The sequence below is a fragment of the Sander lucioperca genome, chromosome 12 (assembly GCF_008315115.2).
Source record: "Sander lucioperca isolate FBNREF2018 chromosome 12, SLUC_FBN_1.2, whole genome shotgun sequence".
Taxonomy (NCBI): Eukaryota; Metazoa; Chordata; class Actinopteri; order Perciformes; family Percidae; genus Sander; species Sander lucioperca.
Genome location: NC_050184.1, coordinates 26,934,277 through 26,956,243, shown reverse-complemented (window position 1 = coordinate 26,956,243; position 21,967 = coordinate 26,934,277). Strand labels below are relative to the sequence as shown.

The 21,967-nt window shown below is 40.5% G+C and overlaps 1 protein-coding gene across 19 annotated transcripts in view; it reads right to left on the bottom strand.

Annotated features, from left to right (window-relative positions):
- Nucleotides 1-21,967, bottom strand: part of LOC116062190 (membrane-associated guanylate kinase, WW and PDZ domain-containing protein 1-like) — a 101,369-nt gene that overhangs the window by 67,072 nt on the left and 12,330 nt on the right. For all 19 annotated transcript variants that reach the window (XM_031316811.2, XM_031316803.2, XM_031316813.2 and 16 more), the window contains exon 2: nucleotides 1,602-1,718. In XM_031316811.2, coding sequence (XP_031172671.1) covers nucleotides 1,602-1,718 — 117 coding nt within the window. The remainder of the gene's footprint in view (nucleotides 1-1,601; nucleotides 1,719-21,967) is intronic.

The following is a 21,967-nucleotide window of genomic DNA, read 5'->3' as shown; positions in this document are numbered from 1 at the left end:
CATGAGTACAGTAGAAAAATAAACAGAGTAGAGCTGGACTGTGTCACCCCACCGCAGATCCAACTGTTTGTGACGCAACCAAACCCAGCTGTGGAGTCTGGCACGGTGCTGAGTGTTTGGCCCAAGCCACACTTTTGTATATTTCACAGTTAAGTGAGACAGCTACAAAAATGGTGGTCTGGTGCGGTGAAGACATGAGTGGCTTTAATCAACAGTAATGTGTAACAAAATCTACAGTGTGTAGATATACATACAATGTATATTTGTTTCTCTTTTCAGAGCTTCTCAGAACAGGATTTTAAATGTTGAAAGGGAAATTAAGTGTCACGGAATAATTTATGGGCGAGTGAAAGGGAAGAATGAGATTAAGGGACCATCCACACGGAGACACTTTTTGATGCAAACGCACATGTTTAGCATAGTTTGGGCCGACCGTCCAAACAAATTCTGTAAACGCACTGCCTGAAAACGCACTTTTTTGAAACCTAGTCTCAGGGTGAAAAATTTTCGAAAACGACTCTCTTTTGGCTTCGTTTAGACGGCGAATACGAATATGTCCATGTCGATGATGTCATCGCCACACCCCTCAACCTCTTACCTGCAGTCCCGCACTAGTGCACGGCCACACGTGACTGCGGTGAAGCTAAGCGAGCATATCCCATCTCCATGGTCAAACCAGCTCACTTCATCTAAATACTTTGTCTCTGCTCCCTGACACTTCCCTCTGTTCTGCCGGTGCTGGATTGTACACAAGATATATTGCTAACGTTATGTAGCTAACGTTAAACATCGCTAAAGTAGCTGACCGCTACAGCAGCGACGTAGCTAACGTTAACGTTAGCTGCTATGGTTAGCTGTTTATAAAGTGGAAGTAGACAACTTATCAACTAGCTAGCTAATCTGTCTGCTTATCAACTCCTTGAACGGATTATAGTAACTTATTGTAGAAAGGCTACTGCAAGAAAAATGTGTAGATTATCAAAAAGACATTGGCTCATTGATGTTTGTTTGACTGCCGATGTTAGCTAGCAGCGTTAGCGCGCTAACGTTAGCTCTGCTAGCTAGTGCGCTGCAATCATGTCCGATGGCAGACAGAATTGCAAAATAAAAAGCAATCCAACAGCATATTATACAATGTAAACAAAGACACGTTTTCTTGCGGCGGGCCTTTACAAAAATGAGCAGTGGTGAAAGTTATTATAGTCCATGGATGTATTAAGAGAACGTTATAGTCTAGTCATGTTATGATGGGAAGTGGAAGTGACGATGCTCTTCTTCTCCGTTTTTGGTGAATTTCTGTAGCAGAAACAGCGCTGCCTATAGCCCTGGAATATAAAGTAGCGTGTTGAGTCTTCTACAAATGGATCCGTTTGGACGCAACTATTCTTGAAACGAATCCAGGGAAGACGGGTAAAAAAAAGATCGTTTTGGTACGTGTGGACGTGTCCTAAGACGAGATGAAGCAAATATGAAAGAAGCGAAAAGAAAGTGGGTCCTTGGGGTAAAGATGAAGAAATGATGCTGGCTAAATTCTTCAACCACATGTTCTAGTTTAAGCCCCCACCACCACATTATCATGATTACTAATATTGTTTACTCACAAGGCACAGCATGGCGATACAGATTGGCTCGGATGGTCTTCTGCAGCTCATGATCGGGGGAAGACTTCTGAAACCTCAGGCTCAGGTAATGCTTCAGGTCCTTGCTGAGCTTGTGACCTGGAAACAGCAGACAGAAAAACAGCTCAAGTAAACAAACCTCCACATCAAGAAGCCTGCTCGTCTCTTCGCTGTTTACATGCTGTCATTTCACCAAAAGTAAGGTCATGAAAGGCCGTGACATTTCCGTTGTTGAAATGCTCCTGGATATTAAAAGAGAACAAGACAGGCCTTGTTTTCCCTCCTCAGCCAATTTAGAAGAGGTCCTCCAGTAAATAAATACATTTGTTAAAGATTGTGTTTACACATAAATATAAAAATATAAAAATGCAAGTGTATTTTTCTTTTTTAAGTCCATGTGATGCAACAAGCCTAACACCAGCATGCAAACATGCTCACAGTGACAATGCAAACTTGCTAATGTTAAGTAGGGGATAATGTAGAGCGAGATTTAAGATTCAAGACCCTTCCTCAGCATTATAATTCGCAATAATGACCGACTCACTCTACATTAATTTATCCCGCATATTACACGACTCTTACTAAATAAATCAATTTATTTTAAAAAGATTTTTTGGCGTCTGTATTTGAAGACCTGGGAATGAATTCATCATCTGGGCACCATTAACGTCCGTACCAAATTTCATGGTAAACCATTACATTTTTTTGAGATGTTTGACTATAATCCAAAAACATCAAGCTACTGGTGGCGCTAGAGGTAAAGTCAGGAGATTACCAAAGTCAACTGCATTCATCCTGTGGAAAAGTCGAATGTGTGTACACAATTTCATGGCAATCCATTAAATAGTTACAGTAATATTTTACTCTGGACCGACGTGGTGGACCGACCAATAGACTAACAGAGTGACACAACCATCCTTAGAGCCTCAACCTTCTGGATTTGATTTATTCAAACTTTGATCTATTTCATTAGATGGTAATGAGGCAAATAAACCATATTGACAATTTGAGTAGAGCAGAGAAACACGATCGGTATGTAACAGGATGGTTAATTTAGAGAGAAACACAAAGATTGAGACGGGTTTGTAATTGATTAAAAGAGTCTCTGATTGGCTGGTATTCCCAGGCTCACTAAGCATCCATCCAATTAGAGGTGGTGATGCTGCTGGCTGAGTTTGAACCGAGCCTCGGCACTCACAATGGGGCCAGATGGTCAGAGCTTGCTCTCACGCCAGGGTCTCATTTAGGACCATTTAATGATCTCCAAATATATCATCCATGTCTAGGAGAGCTGGCAAGCAGTTCTTGGGGGAGGTGCCATGGCCTCCTGTTGGCCTCTGCCCACAGCGGAGGAGTTTCTCTTGGCTCAGTGCTTTGAGATGGCAGGGTCAGTGTGCTGATTGGGAAGGTAGAGTTTACTTTGGAACTAATAGGAATTATAACATGGTTTAAAGTCACAGTGCAACAACATTTAGAGTGCCTTTAGCTTTTGTGATTTGACGTATTTCAAAAGGAATACGTGAACAGGGTAAAGTTATAAATTGATCAGATTTGACTGGATCACTAAAAAGTGGGTGTGGCTTTGCAAATACACAGTGATACGATGTTATAGAAGACTGTTTAACCTCCACCCACACCTTCCTCAACAGCGTTGTTAGATCAGGAGGAGAAAGAGGGAGAAATTAATAAATTAGACCTCAACCACATTCTTTGGAAGTGACACCCAAACACACACCTGCTTCTATGACATTGCTCTGCTACAACAACTAATACAAGCCAACGGTAAGTAGGCTTAAGGCCTTTTATGGTTGTGCGTAGAATCGACGGCGTACCCCCGCAGACCCCTCTGTGTCTATGCCGTAGCCTGACGTGCACCTCTCGAAAATTGTAACTACACGTCGCTCGGCCGTTGCTTGGTAGCGTTGCATTTCCCCTGACTCATTTCCTGGTTCTCCTTCTCCATAAACAACATGAAATCAAGGGTTAACTTTTCCTGCTACAGATTTCCCACCTTGGTCAGAAAACACAGGGGAGACACTTTGTTTCTCTCACTATGACTCGAGAGTCGGTACTCGCTCCAAAGCTAATCGCCGTCACTCTCTCACTTCTCCCTCGCTCTACCACACACTCCCCACCCACGCCGGCTCGACACACACACCAGCGCACAAGTATAAACATCAGGCCACTTACGTAGGCTACGCCGAAAGCTCTGCGTGGAACCTCTGCAGAACTGTAAAACAGGCTTAAGTAAGTAAGTAGGTAAAAAAAATAGGGGGACTTTTTTTTTTATACTTAAAAAACGACACACAGGGACAAAGAAAAAAATATATTCGTCACTGCATTTTCTTGAAACTCCACATTTTTTATATTGCTTATTCTTTTGCTGCAAAACATATCAATGAAAGGCTTACTTTATTCATAAATGGTTTAAAGGAATAGTTTGACATTCTATGCACTTTTTTGCCGAGAGTTAGATGAGAAGATCAATACCACTTGGTAAATGTACAATAAATAATTAGTTGGAGATGGTTAGCTTAGCATAACATAATACAACATAAAGACTGAAAACTGGGGGAAACAGCTAGCCTGGCTCTGTCTAAAGGTAACAACATCCACCTACCTGAGCCTAAGCTCACTCATTAATATGTCCTGTCTCATTTGTGTAAAAAAGTGTTAAAACATCTATTTGCCGCTTTACACGTGGTTATGTGCTGGACTATTTCTTGGCCGGGACCAGTTGCCCAGAAATCAGCGCGGACTCCGGGAAGTTACCAACCAAGTCTTCAGTCTTGTTTAACTAGTCTTTAAGCTTGCTCTCATGGCAAGACGGTAAATAAGCGTATTTCCCCAAACTATTACTTTGAGGTAAGTAATCAATATTTACAGTATATTATATTTATTCATTTTAATAGAAGATCGGTCGGACTGCCTTCCAAGTCAGAGTTAGTGCTGTGGTTGAAATCCCTCTAAACCAGGCAGGAAGTGCTTGCAGCTTGAGAGGAAGTGGTGCTGCTGAGACACACATGGGAGTCAGGGACAAGGACAGACAAATCAGAAGCATCAGCGTAGCAGCTGATAAAGTGAAAATGGTCTTAAAGCAGAGGACTATCTGTCATCTGCCCTGAGGTGTGGCCCTGTGGTGACATCATCATCTGTCAGCCTACATCCACCTCCTCCCCCCATGGGCATTACTATAAATACTGAGGCATGTAACACTGATAATGCAAAGCACAGAGTCCCAAAAGGCACAACAACACACAGACATCTCATACTACAATGATGATGAACAAATATGAAATCTGAATTTTTTAAAAAACAGTCCTCCTGATAAATTGGTCACAGAGAAATTTGCACCACTGTGATGATAATAATTAAGGTGTAAATCACATTCATTAACACAGCTAAGCTAATATTAGCATAGCCATGATTCTGATTCTGGTGTGAGGCATTTTCTACCCAGAAGTGGAGACACTGGTTGGTGGTCTATCTTGCTGTATTTTTCTGTCCCTTTACACACACACATGCACACAGCCAACTGTGTAATTCAGTGCAAGCAAAGCACAGTCAGGTAATTGTTACCTAGCAACCAGCCAGTGCTGACGACCATCATTACGGTCCCTGCTAGGCAAGCAGCAGTCAGATTGTGAAAGGAAAAACAGATACAACAGCACACACACACACACACACACACACACACACACACACACACACACACACATACACACACACACACACACACACACACACCACACACACACAGGTTTGTAGCACTATCTTTGTGGGGACCTGTCATTGACATAATGCATTCCCTAGCCCCTTACCCTAACCTTAACCATCACAACTAAATGCCTAACCTTAACCCTTACCCTCACCCTAACCATAACCTGATTATAACCCTAATCCTACAACCAAGTCTTAACCCTCAAACAGCTCTTTAAACTTGTGGGGTCCAGCATTTTGGCCCCACAAAGCTGTCGGGACCCCACAAGTATACTGGACTCTCGGTTTTTGGACCCCACGAATATAGTTAAACAAGCCCACACACACACACACACACACACACACACACACACACACAGACACACACACACACACACACACACACACACACGCACACACACACAGCTTCTCATTAAAAATAAAATATGTTACACATACATTAGTGTTTTTCATTCAGCGTTGTGTCAGTTTTGCTGGCTCAGATGCTTTCACTGAGATAAGGGCCGCTGTCAGGAACAACCCCCCTCCTGTGGGTACGTACAGCTAGCAGAGGGTAGGCCACCCAGGTGTCATGCTCCATCAATGAGAAAGTCATCAAATATTCAATATTTATGAGGATTAAGCCTGTGTTGATCAGAGATTACAATCACTCCAGTGTGTGTGTGTGTGTGTGTGTGTGTGTGTGTGTGTGTGTGTGTGCGCAGTTAATACGCTGTTTCCTCCCAGGATTTTTAAGCGCAAATGCAATTTTGCTAAACAAATAGTCAGATGTTATGGTGCTGTAGATGTCAAATTGAAAAATAAAAACATACTGGTATCTAGCTGCTTGACACTTCCTCTCAGATACAGACAGCAGATTCATGGTTTGATATGAAACATTTGTGTCACAGTTTGATACATTTTCAGCTCAGAAAACAGCTCCAGAATGTGCTTCACATGTTTATTTTCAATTTATTATAACATTCAGCTTTACGAAAGTATTACATGGTATTTGAGATTTTGGAATAAAACAATAGTTTTTTTTTTCTTGACCCATTTAGAGTTGTTTCCCAGCAGCATGTAACAAAAAAAAAAAAGCTTTAGAATCCAACAAAAACAACCAGATGTGGTGAGAAAACAGGAGATATCATCTCAGCTCCACAACCACAGCGCTGCTGATTTTGAACAAAACAATTCAGCATGTGTATTGAATGGAAATCCTTGTCTTGTATAGAATAAGATGCAGCATATTGTTACTGGAAATGTGCTGTGTACACTGTTCCTGCTAATCCACAGCTGTCGGATTCTCCTAAATTTATATATAACAAATCTGAAGTGTGCCGATATGTTTACAAAATGGTCTTATATAAGGGATTAAACAATTTATTACAAGTACACATTTGAATGATATACAACAGAGACTGCCTGTATCAGTGAGCTCTTTTATAGCACAATCAATACAATTAGGCTAATATCAGTGTATTCATGGAAATATGTTTTTTAAGTAAATAGTTTACAAGGCATTTATATAAAAACAAAAACTACTCTAAACAGTAGTTATTTTTTTAATGGAAATGTTATTCTTTCTGTCAGTGAAAATACTAAAAACAACTAACAATCAGTCTGTCTCTTGATAAGATGGATCATTTGAGAGCTTGGAGAGGATATTCTTGATTCTCATAACAATGAAATCACTCCATCAGGGAAAATCTGAGACACCAGAGACGTTAGCATGTTGAGAGATGTTTCCTGGGAGCTGAGATGTTTGTGGAGCCGGCTGTTAAAAGACTGTGTGGCAGAGATCGCTGCTTTTTAACCCCAGATGAGGCAGAGCAGATAGGTGCGAGGATGTGAGACCCCTGTCGTTTTACAGATAGACAGAGAGTGAGCCAGAGAGATGGGTTTAACCCAAATAAGAGTGGATCCTCCATGCCTCCATGCCTCCAGTCAGCATTACATAACCTTAAATCTAGTTATGCATCCCTGTCTCATTTTGGGGACTGTGTGTGTGTGTGTGTGTGTGTGTGTGTGTGTGTGTGTGTGTGTGTGTGTGTGTGTGTGTGTGTGTGTGTGTGTGTGTGTGTGTGTGTGTGTGTGTGTGTGTGTGTGTGTGTGTGTGTGTGTGTGTGTGTGTGTGTGTGGAGAAGGGGGGTTCTTAAATATCTACGGAGATAAAGATAGGATTTTAATGGTTGTCTTAGCCAGCTTTCTTTTTTTTTTGGAGAGGATTCAACAAAATCTCTACATTATAAAACATTGCCGGCCAGACAGCAAAAGAGCACAAACATATGGTACTAACTCCTTAAAACATCAGCAGAAGACTGCCAAGCAGCTGCAGCCTATAGTAGGCTACCACATAACAGCTGTCACTACTAGTCAAGTACAAGTCACTGCTACTAACTGTCAATCATGCCTGTGGATATAAACATGCCAGGTGGTTACCATTTCAAAACAGCACAACACATCCAAACAGCACTCAAACATTAATTTGAGAAAACGTGTGTGTGTGTGTGTGTGTGTGTGTGTGTGTGTGTGTGTGTGTAAAGCTCTGTTCAGCTGCTGATTGGGATTCATCTCCCGTCCTCCAGCTCAACACTGCCCTCTGTGTCTCTGATCCTCACCACTGAAAGCCTGCTTAACACATACACCGTTACCTTAGCAACCCAGAGCCAACCAGTGAATGAGATGAGCAATGTGTGGTCATTATGGGCTGCTGCCCCCTTGTGGTGGATCTTATGTCTATAAAGTTGAAAAAATAAAAGACCTACAAATGTCACATAAAAGATGTGATTCGATTCTCAATCCCTGTTGGAATTTAAAGATTCAAAATGAACCTTAATATCTTAAAGGGACTGAAAATATTTACTCAGTACTGTCCATCAGAACAGTTTTGAGGTAGGCTACTTATTTATAGCTATTATAAACATAACTTTATACTTTTACTTCACTATTTTTTTCTGGAAATACATTAAACTATAACATATATAAAATAGTTGAAATTAGCTCAAAATCCACCAGGTGTAACATTAATTCTTATGCATCAATAATAATATTTGAATAATAGTATATGTAAGGGGCCAGTATTTTTATGTACGTTTTGCTGATTGTACTTTTGCACGTTTACCTAAGCAAAATCTTTAATGTATAACTTTAACTTGTATTTTTAGTGGTATTGCTACTTTTACTTACAGTAAGTAAAATATACTTCTTCCACCACTGCCACACAGGTGTTTGTAATGCATCTAAAAATACCAAACACACTTGCTGACAGGCAACATCAGTTGGATAGCAGATACAAACAACATGCAACTAAGCTGTAACAAATAAGTCTAAAGGGTTTAGTAAAATATCAAAACAATTGCAATTGCTGTACAGTTAATACTCTGCAATTGGTATGTTACTAATGACTGCCAGTAAAATACATATTACAAGAGAAGATGGGCATGGTAATACTGAGAATGGAAACATTCTCAAACAAACTCTTGCTTTACCGCTAAAACTAAAAATTGTTACTCCACCCAGCTTCTGGATTCAGCTGGTGCAAGAGAGGAGAGAAAAACCACAAGGATGCTAGCCAAGAGAGTCCGTATGCATGCGCCTAGTCAGTGCAGCGGTGGTTGACACATGTTGAGAGGAGCTCTGGTCTTGTGTGTCAGGCTTGTCTTTGTGTATTTCTCTCTCCCATGGAAGTAGCCACTGGCGGCAGCGATTAGGTGTTAAATGACAGGCAGGTTGCCCTTACTATGGGTAGAGGAGAGCAGACAATCCTGCAGTGAGTGGAACACACACACACACACACACACACACACACACACACACACACACACACACACACACACACACACACCTAATGAAACACCACCTGTAGTGATGACAGAGAGGATTATGGTGCAAGACAAGACACCCTCCCAAGCTTGATCCCCACCAGAGGGTGTTGGGCTAAGGTGACCCTGTCTAGGTGTTTGGAAACAGCCAAGTACAAGGCCCGCCCCTCTTCACACATACTTTAAAGGAACAGTTTTGGAAATTTTTGCTTTCTTGCCGAGAGATAGATGAGAAGATTCATACCCGTCTGTTAAATGTGTAACCAGCAGCCAGTTAGCTTATCTTAGCATAAAGACTGGGAACAGGGGGAAACAGCTATACTGGCTCTGTCCAAAGGTTAAAAAAAATCCACCCATTAGCACCTCTAAAGCTCATTAATAAATGCATTACATATGTTTATGTTTACACAAAGTAGCTGTTTCCTCGTGTTTCCAGTCTATACGCTACATATTTAGTGCACAAGTATGTATCTCAGTTAATCCCTACATAAACTGAGGTGTAAAAAAACACAACTTGTGGCTTTACAGTACGTGCTGGACTATTTCTTTGTTTTTTGCACAGATTAAACAAAAATATAACCGGTTATTCAGTGAGCTTTTTAAAGAGGCTGGTAGGTGGAATTTATTACCTTTAGACAAAGCCAAGCTAGCTGTCTCCTCTGTATCCACTTGTTATGCAGAGCTAAGCTAACTTGCTCCAGCTTTATAGTGTAACCTACAGATATGAGAGTGGTATCAATCTTCTTTCGTAACTCTTGGCAAGAAGGCAAATAAACATATATCCCAAAAACTATTTCTTTAACACTATAACTAAGCAGAAAATACATCAGATGTGCTAAACAAAGAGCATTATTGCTCAGAACTAGAGAGATCTCAGAAGCAGTGGTCAGTTGGGGATTTCACAAGCCTGGCTGTTATCACATTTTGACTAAGACGGCTCCACTCTGTCTGCATGCTTCTATCTGGCGTGGTGCTGCTGTGGCACAAGAGGAGCAACAAAATAAAACAATTATAGACACAAAATCAGACACTGATTGTCCATTACAGTTTCTGTATTTCTATGAAACCATCTTCTAAATCTTTAAATTGCCCTCTTTGTCATCATCCCAAGCCATCTCAGGCCGATAACCCAGCCCTCAAAATGAGCACAGAGAGACGGCATTTCCTCCAGAGGACAAATAATATTGTATTTCCTTTGGCCTATTCCAAATAATGGCCACAGAGTAGGAACTGGAAATGCTGGTTCTTAAACAGTAAATTCCATTGTTTCCAAGCAGCTTCCTGTGGGTCTCAGGACATCCCGTCAGTCAACACTAGACTCTCCAGTTACGGATGAGAGCATTTAACTCTACATTATCCAGCAATATAAGGAGGGGCCGTCTGAGAGAGTTGAACATCGGGAGGGATGCAACAGACAAAACTAATCAAATACTTCTGCGCTCAGTGATGGGTTTCACTCAGCTCTCTTGGTGTGAAAAAGATAGCTGCAATCTCCAGCTATTTTACAGCCATTATTCCGGCTGAAAGGTCATGACAGCTGATACATAAGACATGATAATAATGATATTAAACACGGGACACACTTGTTTTTTTTCTCATGTGAATTAAACACATACACACTCTCCCTCTTCTTCTCACGCACAGCTAAAGAAGCAGTGTGTTTAGCTTCTTTGTACCACTTAGAGCTGCCGCTGTCTTATTGCAGCCTGCCACGAGCCCTGCAATCTACGTTGCAGGAGTGGAGAGGAAAAAACAAAAATCACAGAGAGGTCCGTCGTAAAGATTTGGACTGGTCCTCTGCCTTCTCCTTCTATAATTATTACCTCCATAACCAGCCACACCCAGAGCTGCTTTCATGTTAATCAGTGTTCAAAGCTGTGTTCAGTGAGAAACTTCACAGGAGAATCAAATCAAACCGTCATATTTGGCAAAAGAGACTCTTTTTTTTTTACTTAATTCCTAACTTACAACACCAATCATTATGAATCAGAAGACATGCAGTGCATCATTTTATCAACAGGCGTGCAAATTGTATCTACTTAACATAACTGCTGACCATATTCCAAGTGTATCACAGCCATTTAGGTTGGTGAATGCTTTTATCTGGTTTCCAGGCTACAAATGGTATCAGTTAATTTTAGTACGGTGGGACTATCATCTTACAGAGATTTGAAACTAAGCTAAGATAGATCAGAGTATTTTGACAGCAGCTCATTTTTAGCTGATCTCCAGAGGTTAAACTACTCACCTTGTTGCAATGATGTCAAAGTGTATTCCAGGGTGTGTCAGTGCACCACACCTCTGTCCACGACGTGCAACAGCCTTCAACATTTTATTTTTTGGGGTTTTGGTTCCCTTATTTTAACTGCCTTTTGAGTAAGGTTATAATTTCCTGGTGATATATCTGAAAACACACAGGCTGCTTTGAAAGGTCATCCAAGCCGGTGCATTCAAGTGCTTATGGGAAGCTCCAAAATTCAAAACCTGCAAGTTACCTGCCATAATTTCATGTAAGAAGTTTCCAATTTCACAATATACTTTTCATAGCATTTACAGTGACTTGTTTTGTCTTCTGAAATTTGTTTTGGGACAACTCATGAATGCCATGCTGTCACCATGTGCGACACAATGAAAGAAATAAAACACTGGCATGATCAGAAACATGTTGTATTACTATTCTGCAGACAAGGCTAAAAAGGATTAGACCATTACCCCAGAAAATCTATTGACAACAAGCAAAAATGCCAAAAATTCTATCGTTGATATTAAACTGAATATACAGTATTTGGGTTTTGGACTGTTGGCTGACAAAACCAGCAGTTTGAATATGTCAACTTGTGTTCTGGGCAATTGTGTTGGACATTGCTTTACTATTTTCTAACATTCTATAGATTTATCAATTCATTGAGAAAATAATCAATAAAAAAATTTAAAAAATCGTTAGTTGTCGCCCTAGACATAATTTACAATAGTGAAAGGTGTGCTCCAGGTTGTTCCCTTTAAACACTGGTTTTGGTATTGAATATTGGACATGCAGAAACATGTGGTTTATGTGAGGAGGCAGGCGGCCAGTTCTGACCCAGTTCTCCAGTGCTGTGCTGCTGAGTCAGAATCAGCAGTGCATGATGGGAGAACTGGTATGAAGAAAGAGTCACAGACAAAGACGCACACACACTGACACACACACACTGGCGCACACTGGCGCACACACATACACACACACTGAGGCGAGCAGAGGCGGTATGTTCCGCTCCAGTGCGCTGCATCTGTTCATTGCTAAATATAACCAGAAGAACCCAGGCCTACCGCTCCCTCTGCGTTGTGTTAATAGCTGAGTAGGCCAAAGGATGGAGGAAGAAAAAAGGAGGCAGGGAGAAGAAAGAAAGGTTAGTGTTATTGTAAAGACTAAAACAACGAGTAAAAGCTTGAGAGGGTCAATCTTGAATGATGTGTGCTCCATCCCAGATAAACACAGATGCTGCTTATAAATTCTGCACCCAAAAGTATTTTAACACAGACTAAACATGGAAACTATTTCTGTCAAATACTGGAATACTAAACTCAACAGACTCCAGACGGCAGGATCTCCATTCTCATCCGCTGGGTTAATTTTTAAAGTAAAGGAAAAACACTTCCTTGTGCCATGTTTCTAAAAATAAAATGCACACAGAGCAGCTATTTTAATGCGTCCATTGTATCTTTTTTTCCTCCCCTGGGCAACACGTGTAAAAACACTGAATCCTCCCTGTCGCTGACGGAAAGCATCAAGCTTCAGTCGAGCATGCCATCAGTTGTAACTGGCTGCCTCTGTTAAATGTCATTGCCTGCCTGGCCGTCACACAGAAAGACAAGACCCCCTCTGTGATTAAACTCCCCTCTTTCACAGGAGTCGATGACCACGGGCAATGAGACGGAGATGAGATACACGTCCCCATCCTCCCTCACCTCGGCTGGAGCAGCAGCAGACACCTCACATCATCACACCACAGGGACGTGTCATCATCACCAGTCGACTAATTTGATGAAACTCACAATAAAATACAAGACGAGAAATTACCACATTAGGCTTGAATTATAGCGTATATGCATCTGGATGAAGGATTGGAAAAGGAGAAGCCTTTCTATTGAGTGTAATAACCACTAATTTCTACCTTGAGGGTTGTAATTGAAGGGGCTTCTTGTGCAGTTGATGTGGCGCACAAACAAACCAGTGGTGTTGACTTGAAGGGAGAAGATGGGACATCCAGTGACCTATATATCTGACTCCTCTGCTGTGTTAAACCAAATATTCATTAAAATATATGGAACACCCACTTTTACAAAAATAGCTGTTCTAACCAAGTGGCTATCCATCAGATATGCAGAGCTGTGTGTAGGGAGATACAGCAGCTGACAGACAAGAGGCCCCACAGGGAGGTTCATTAAATAATCTGTCATGTGAATTTCCTCAGTTAGTTACCAAAGGATGCTGTTGCCAGTATTTTGTGCTTAGAGGATGCACTATTTCAGAAGTGCCAGCTGGGCATGTTTGTTAGAGGATTTAGATTATGCTAAAAAAAAAAAATTGAGGCAACATTCCTAAGAAATACAGTTTTTATAGTGGAGTTCAGGTTAACCTGCTTTCAAACAGACGGGGGGGAGAAAAAAATGCAAAAATGATTCACTTACAGCGTGGCACACGTCTAAGTCTCTATCAAAAGTGTGTGAGAGCAGAGATAACACACAGCAGACTGACAGCGGGGAGCAACAGCTGAGATAAGATTAAAGAGAGGCCTTGGATCTTAGCAGCTGGCAGTGTTGTTATCACGCTGCAAACCTTCATAGGTGCAGTACGGCCTCTTCAGAGTCTGGCTTCATAGTCTCTTCAGAGTCTTCAAGTCTGGCTTACCGGATGTACAGGACTGGGATAATGGCAGGCATTCTCCTTCCCTTTCGCTATCTCCGCTAGCAATTTTGCAAAGGCACAGTCACTGCATCTGAAAACCACCCAAGACGATTGTGATTGGTTTAAAGAAATGCAAACAAGCCAATGTGTTTTTTTGCCCTATTCCAGAATGATAAGCGATGTAGCCAGACCATACTCCAGCGTTGACATACTGTGGAGATACTGTAGGTCTGGCTTTGCAAGACTAATTTTTAAGTAAAAAAATGAAGTTTCAAGTGAAAGGAAACTGTTTTGATCAAACCTATAATCCGACCAATCAATCAAACAGTATGCAAACAGCAAAAACTGCTAACCAAACTCAGGGTGCCATGCACTGCTTCCCACTTTTGGTGATGCAACACAATTGATTTGTTGGGTAAATACCCTGTATCCCCATGGGTGACAACATAATAGATGGTCCAAAGAACAGCGCTGTATGTACAGAAACATGCAAAAATGGACAGACTTCAACCTGGATCTGTAACCAACCAGAGGCACAATGACAAAAATTAAAATGTGAAAAGATTATAACATTTTCTCCAAAAATGTTCATTGTTTAAAAAAGACATTTCAAGTGACACAAACCATGTTGAGTGCCTAAAGACTCTTTTACACTAGACGCATCCAAGGTGGCGCGCGCCATCGTGATGTCAAAATGACGTAATATCGTGGCCGGGTTGGATGGCGCACATATACTGAGAGGTTTGTGCCTCGGCGCAGAGGTCCAGGGTTCGAGTCCGACCTGTGACGATTTCCTGCATGTCTTCCCCCTCTCTCTCCCCTTTCTCACCTAGCTGTCCTGTCAAAAATTAAAGGCGGAAAAATAAAAGGCCCAAAAAAACAATCTTAAAAATTTTTTTTTTTTAAAATGACGTAATATCCTGCCGGCGCGCCCGATTTATGGCACGCGAGCAGAGGTCGCACACGGCTCTTTTTTTTTTCAGCGGCGCGCGACAAAGCGGAAACGGGAGGCCTGAACGGGTTCGCCGACACCTGGATGCCAGGACTCTCACAGTGACTGCAAGTCTCTCTTGTAAACTTACTGGGTTAAGAGGAGTTCTTTTATGCCGAATGAAAGGCTTGATCCGACGAAGTAGGTCATCGAATCAAATCGAAGCATTGACGGCAATGCTGCTGCCAGTTCTGCCGTTGTTTATCTTTTTCTTCTTCTTCTAGTCCGTAGAAAGAGCAACGTCTGTAGCCTTTCCTCATTAGCGCCACCTTTGTTCAGGAGAAGACTGCAACTAGTGTCGCAAGCACCAGCGTGGGTATAAATAGTCACGGCGATCCCATGACGTCACATTTGCACGCGCCAGCTGGGCTGCGTCTAGTGTATAAGAGCCTTAAGACTACCTCATTGTGCTCATGTGAAGACACTATACCTTAGCATAAAAGGTGACTGTGTCGGTGTGTGAAGAAAGAACACAAAAGTAAGAAAATTAATGTTGCTCAGGGAAAAGACGAAATAACAGAGATTGAAGAGGAAACTTTAGTGGCCAAAAGTTATGCCTCCTCGGTAGCTTGGAAATACTTTGGCTTTAAGCCAACAGATGTTGTACAGGCTAATGCACTATTCAAAACGTCTCGAATGGTGGTAAACCACGCAAGAGGCAATGCAACAAACCTATTTTTTATATCGAAATTAATATCAATATCACAATATTCAAAATTGATATGAGAGATAGGAGATGATTATAAAATTATTTCGAGACATTTGAGATGGAAGTATGACAGGAGATATCAACAGGTGATGGAGACAGAGAGAGGAAAAAGGTTTAGATTGGATGTGGAGGCCTTTTGAATAAATGGAGTGATGGAGCTGCATGGGGCAGGTTCGTTATTGTGTTGAGCCAAGTGAGTGGTGATGTGGAGCAGTCACTTTAAAAGATGCCTTTGAAAAGGCAGCCTTTGAAAAGGTTCCTGGGCGATTCCACAAAAACATACAATAGTTTAGTGTCAATATTATAAGAATAATTTACAGTAGAGCTGAAACAATCAATCGATTCGGATCTACAGAAATTTTGTAAGCAATAACTAATCTTACATAATGGGATCCTGTGGCAAAAGCTGTACCTTTGAAATGTGGAAAAATTATGACTGTTGAATTTCTCTGGATCAGAAATGATCAAACTTAACATTAATATGTTGAGATCACGAAAATGAGATGGAGCACTTGATGCAATTCTGCCTCTGCAGGGTAATTGTGGCTTTAATGAGGCACTGATTCATTGTGTGTGATGTGACATAATATGTCAAGTCTTTGTCCTTTTAGATCTCTCTTAATGAGAGCCTCACCCAAAGTTGGCAACCATATATCAAGACGGAGAATCATTAGGAATCATTAGGAATATTTATACAAGGATCTGATGGGAGAACATAAACAGTCGACTGTTCCCATTCAAGTTTTTAAAATGGAGCCAATTTCTCATTTTGTGTTTCTTCTTTTTTTTAGCTCCTTCTACAGTCAAGGCCATTGTCATATAAATGGTAACACGATAAGTAATTCCTTCCTTCCCTCGTCCTTCAAACTGATGACAAAGAAATCCACCAGAGCTGGAGAAGTGATGACAATGGGACTGGACAATTTCCAATGCTTACCCAGACACATTCAAGCAAGTGATGAGTTCAAGGCCTAAGAAAAGGAAGGATGTGTATTGAGGCCAAACATAGTAAAGACCTTGTGTCTTTTTAAAAGCTTTTCCTAGTAAAACCATGCAAGATAGTAAACCAGAAAGGTATAATCCACAGGGAGGTTTTCTTCCTATTTTAACATAAACATACTGATAATCTTTTACATTTTAACATCGTTGATTAATTGATGGACATAAAATTAAATTGGTAACTATAATTAAACCAATTAATCGTTTGAGTCATGTTTTTAAGATAAACAGCTTAAAATTAAATTAAAACCGCTTCAACTGACCTGTGCTGCTAAAGTTTGTGTCAATGAAATCTAGTTAGTTACTTGTTCAGAATTCCTCAGATTATCCCATTTATACTCTGGTTGGAGGGAGCTCAGCATTCATGTTCATGATATCTTTAAACTAAGAAGAACCTTTTATCACACACACACACACACACACACACACACACACACACACACACACACACACACACAGCTATAACCAGGCTAAGTTAAAAAGCTGGTGTAACTGGCTCTAGTACAGCATCTTGCAATACTCTCACTTGCAATGTTTTGGCCCATTTCCTACAAATCACAAATACATTCCTGCTGATCATTTCAAAAGCATACTGTATGCATTACATATGAGGAATGTGCAGTATTGTGGTGTAGGACATCATACAATATTCTTGGTGTGTAAATATATGGATCTGTGTGTGTTACTGAATGTTAACTAGTTTGATTATACATGTATACGGATATATTGTGTGTACTGTATGTGAAGAGACTGTGTGCTGCTACGTCACCTGTGTTCTCGAATAGACCATTTTTTGCCAAGGGAGACGATAAAGGCTAATCTTATTTCATTTTAATCCTATCTTACAGCTTTCTCAATGGATCTATTTCATTCCATCTTCATGGCTCAATACCACAAAGAAGTAAGTGACAACATTTTTTCATTTTGTTTCAGTTGGGTGAACCACAATTTTAAAAGTGGTTTAATCCATAACTTTGGATATTGCCATCATGCAGTTGCAAACAGAAACTGAAAATTTGTTTAAAAGCTCAAGGATGCTCAGAGCCTTTGACATTCAATATGTGAGAGTTGGCTGCCAACAAGCATTACACTCGTGAGGTATGGCATCACAAATCAAAGGCAAATGGTTACTCAATCCAGTTTCCTTGAACACACCAATATGGAGTATTTTCAGAGCGGCCCCTGGCTGAAAATGCTTTAGCAGGAGATGAAAACATCAGGATGTGAGGACTAAATGTTCAGCGTGTGGCAGCTCTGCTAGAAATAGATCTTTCCAATGGTTGGTGTAAAGAGTCGTTATTACTATAGACTAAAACATGCCAAACCACATGTATCATCATAACCTTTGCTTCAAAAAGGAATTGGCCCGGGTGGTGAAAACGGCACAGAGGATTGTAGGAGCAGTGCTCCCGGACCTAGATGCTGGCCGCCTACAGAAGAGAGCCAGTAGCATCAGCATGGACACAACACACCCAGGACACTGTCTGTTTGTTCCATTACCATCTGAAAAAAGAATCAAATCAAAACCTGGACTAAAGGACTGAGGAACAGCTTCTTCCCCAGAGCTGTAGCCCCTAAAGAATAAGGACTACTGTCATGAAAGCACTATATAACTTTAACAAAACAAAAAACTTAACTAAACAAAAAGAACTCTGCAAATGCTCATATGAGTACTATGTGAAATGCCTTTTTTATGTGTCTTTTTTTTTAATCTTTTTGTTTGTTTTTGTTTTTTTTATTTTGTTTTTATTATTTATTTACTGCTGCTGCACTGATTGCCACCAACGGAACTGCGTTGTGTTTATACAATGACAATAAAGTACCTTGAATCTTGAATCTCAGCTTTTCTTAGTGTGTTAAATTGTCTCCCTTTGTCTCACCCTAAACACATGACTGTTTAAGCTTTAGCCAAATTACAGTCCTGTCCTCTATCTAAACCTGCCTGACCTGCTCAGTGCAACATATTTCTCTTGTCAGTGCACCCGACTCCCCCACCGTCACACCTCAGCCCTCAGCGCATCCAGATCCTGCCAACTTCTGACAAACAGCTGCAGCCCAAGGTCCTTCCCTCCCTCGGACAGACAGGAGCTTGCAAACACTCCCAGAACAAATCTGCACCACGTACTGTAGTATAACTCTAGAAAAAGATATTTACCTTATATCATCTTGCCTGTTTTAAAAATACGCCTCTGTCTCTGCTCTTCACTTTAAAAACAGTTATCTGAAGACATTTCAGTCAGATTATGTTATTTGCAGTGACGGTTTACTGATTTAACAGCCTCAGCTACCATGTATCACCTCACTCTGGAGCTCTATATTGAGAACAATAAAAAATTAAAATACAGTTTTCCTGCTGAGAGCTCAATGAGATTTGAGTCAGTTTCAGGTCACGTTTACAAAAGCAGCATAACACAAGATAAGACAGAGAGCGAGCTACTAAGTTAAGTGTTCAAAGTAAATTTAGCCGACACCAACAGATCAAGAAAAATGTTTCCATCATTATGTTTGTATTATGTACTTTGTCAAGAGTCTAAATTTACTCTGAAAATACAGTGATTCTGAGGTACAGCTGGAAGAAAAAACGCAAGTGATTTGATAGGCACAGGCATGTGTCAGATTGTGGGAGATGTGTATGTGAAAAGCAAGCTTTCAAAGCAGGCCAAAAGACTAAAGGAAAACATTAGATTTTAGGAAGGCTCGTGTTTGTTTGGTTGGTCATGACCAGAAAGTCAGACATTTACAGCAGGAAAGACACTCTGCAAATGGAGAGGAAGACATTATATATGTGTTTATAAGGCTTTAAATGCATTAGAGAATCAATGAGTCAGATCGCCAACTACGGATAATCAATTAATCTTTTAAGTAAAATGCCAAAAAAGAACCGATACTAACTTTTCGAATGTGATGATTTGCTCTTTTTCTCTGTTTTTTTGTCATTTTATGTCTGACATGTCTTTGTCGATCTGCCGCTTTGGTCCAGATTGAAATATTTTAAGATGAAATAACTTAAAAACTATTAGATGGATTGGCATGAAATATGCAACAGATATCCGTGGTGCCAAGAGGATGGAGCCTATTATGACTGTGATGATTGGCTGACACTTCCTCTAGCACGACCATGAGGTTCACATTTGGAGCTTTTAGGGAAATGTCTCTCAGATGGATTACCATGAAATGTGGTACAGACATTCATGCCCCTCTAAGATGCATTGTGATCACTTCGCATCTAGTGCCAATTTGTCCAAATACCTTCAAAACTAATGGCATTCCCTTTAGCCTCAGCTGTACATTGTGGTTACATCTACTTAGTAAATGTAAGCATGCTAACACACTAAACTAAGATGAACATGGTAGACAATAAAACTGTTTAGCATCAGCGTGTTAGCATTTTCATTGTGACATGTTAGCATGTTGATGTTAGCATTTAGCTGAAAGCAGTGCTGTGCCTAAGTACAGCCTGAGAGATCCCCTATGGCTGTCTTGTCTGGAGTCTTGTTTAGACTTATCCTACTAATTTACAAAACAAATTATTATATTCTATAAACAAGCAAGACCGAAAGACTGCTGGTTAAAATTAAATCATTCAAATATGGAACATGGACTGTATTAAAAACAGCTGTTATGGGTTTACTTGCCTTATACAGCTAACTCTGAAATCCTGCACTGTGAGACCGTGTAGTTTAATAATTTCTTTAGTTTAAAGTATAACCTTGTTGGTAACCTTTATGTCAACATTTTCTGTGAAGTGAGCAATTTGACAGTATGGTGATGTAACTGGTAGTGTATAGCCTGTGTTTTGCGGAAAAAATCATTTAATTTTGAGAAAATAACCAAAATTGTTACAGTAGCAGGTTGAGGATTGATCAGTCAACACTGAAATGTCTTAAGGGTATTATGCAGATGATTCCAGATGCACAAACAGCTGTCTGTATGCAACACATCAATCAGACTGTGTGAAGCTGCAAAACACTTAAACTATTTGATATTAAAGCTTTGTCAATTATACTACAACAGTAGCTACAATCTTTGTGCACCTTTGATCAGCTGCAGGGCCACACACACTAAAGCAGAGAGAGTTCCCCAACTAATCACCTCTATTGTCTATCTGCTACTGTGACTAACTCAAACCACCACAACACCGGAACAGTCTTCAACCTTCTTGACAGTAATGAAACTATCAGATGGAGGAAGCCGGTTCCTACAAAGCAGCTTTAATTTAGATAGGACGTCCTGCCACATGACGCAGAGATACGACTGGGAAAGGATGAGATGGCGTGGGCTTTGGGACACACACTGTGTACACACAGATACACAGAGCTCATGAAGATGTTGGAACCTTCTCCACCTGTTTGAAGTTGTCAGCCATCTGGTGCGATTTAACTTTTTCACCTTTTCCAGGATGAAAAGTCTGGGAACCAGATCATGGGAAAGTAGTTGGGTTCCTCTAAACCTCAGAGATCAAAGCTGGCGCTGCTTACTGACTCCAGTGTATGTGGTCCGGTGTAGGTGCAACATGGAGAATTGGAGCCTCTCTGTCGAGTTCACCTCTCTGTAAACCACAACAGAACTGAAGACAGATGTTGACATAACGATATGACTAAAAACCATGATGAAACATATACATATTTTTATACTTACAAATACTTCAATATATCAGTTGTGTAGTGGAAGCTTCACAAAACGAGTGTCTTGCATATCATCATAAACACATCATTACCAAAGCTACAAGGTACTGGGTGGGTTACTTTCATATCACTTCAGAATGAAATTGTAATGTAACTCGTGGAACAATGCATTTCTTTTTAACACTGTCATACTGAATTATTATCATTATCAAGTTTCTCATAAATTCTCACACGTATTTACTTAAAATAATGTAAATAAGTATTTTTACCATGTCTTTTCTTAAACTATCTAAAACAATTCAAGAATGTGGATTGCATTACTTAACAATTTTAAAACAATTCACAACAGGCCCTCATCAGTCCTTTGGATCCACTTTCATCATAATTCCTGATTCTACCACTAGAGGGCTCCGTGCATGACATTACATCTTTTATTACAACAGCTTTACCTGACACATTTCTGCACTATAGCAACCATCCCAGCCTGTTTTGTATAAATAAAAGCCTGTGTTTGCCAACCGATGCCATATAACAGTGATCCAACATAAAGGCATTTGATGAAGGCTTTGAGGTTTGCGGTGGTACACACCTACAGTATGAGGGGCTTCCCACTTTG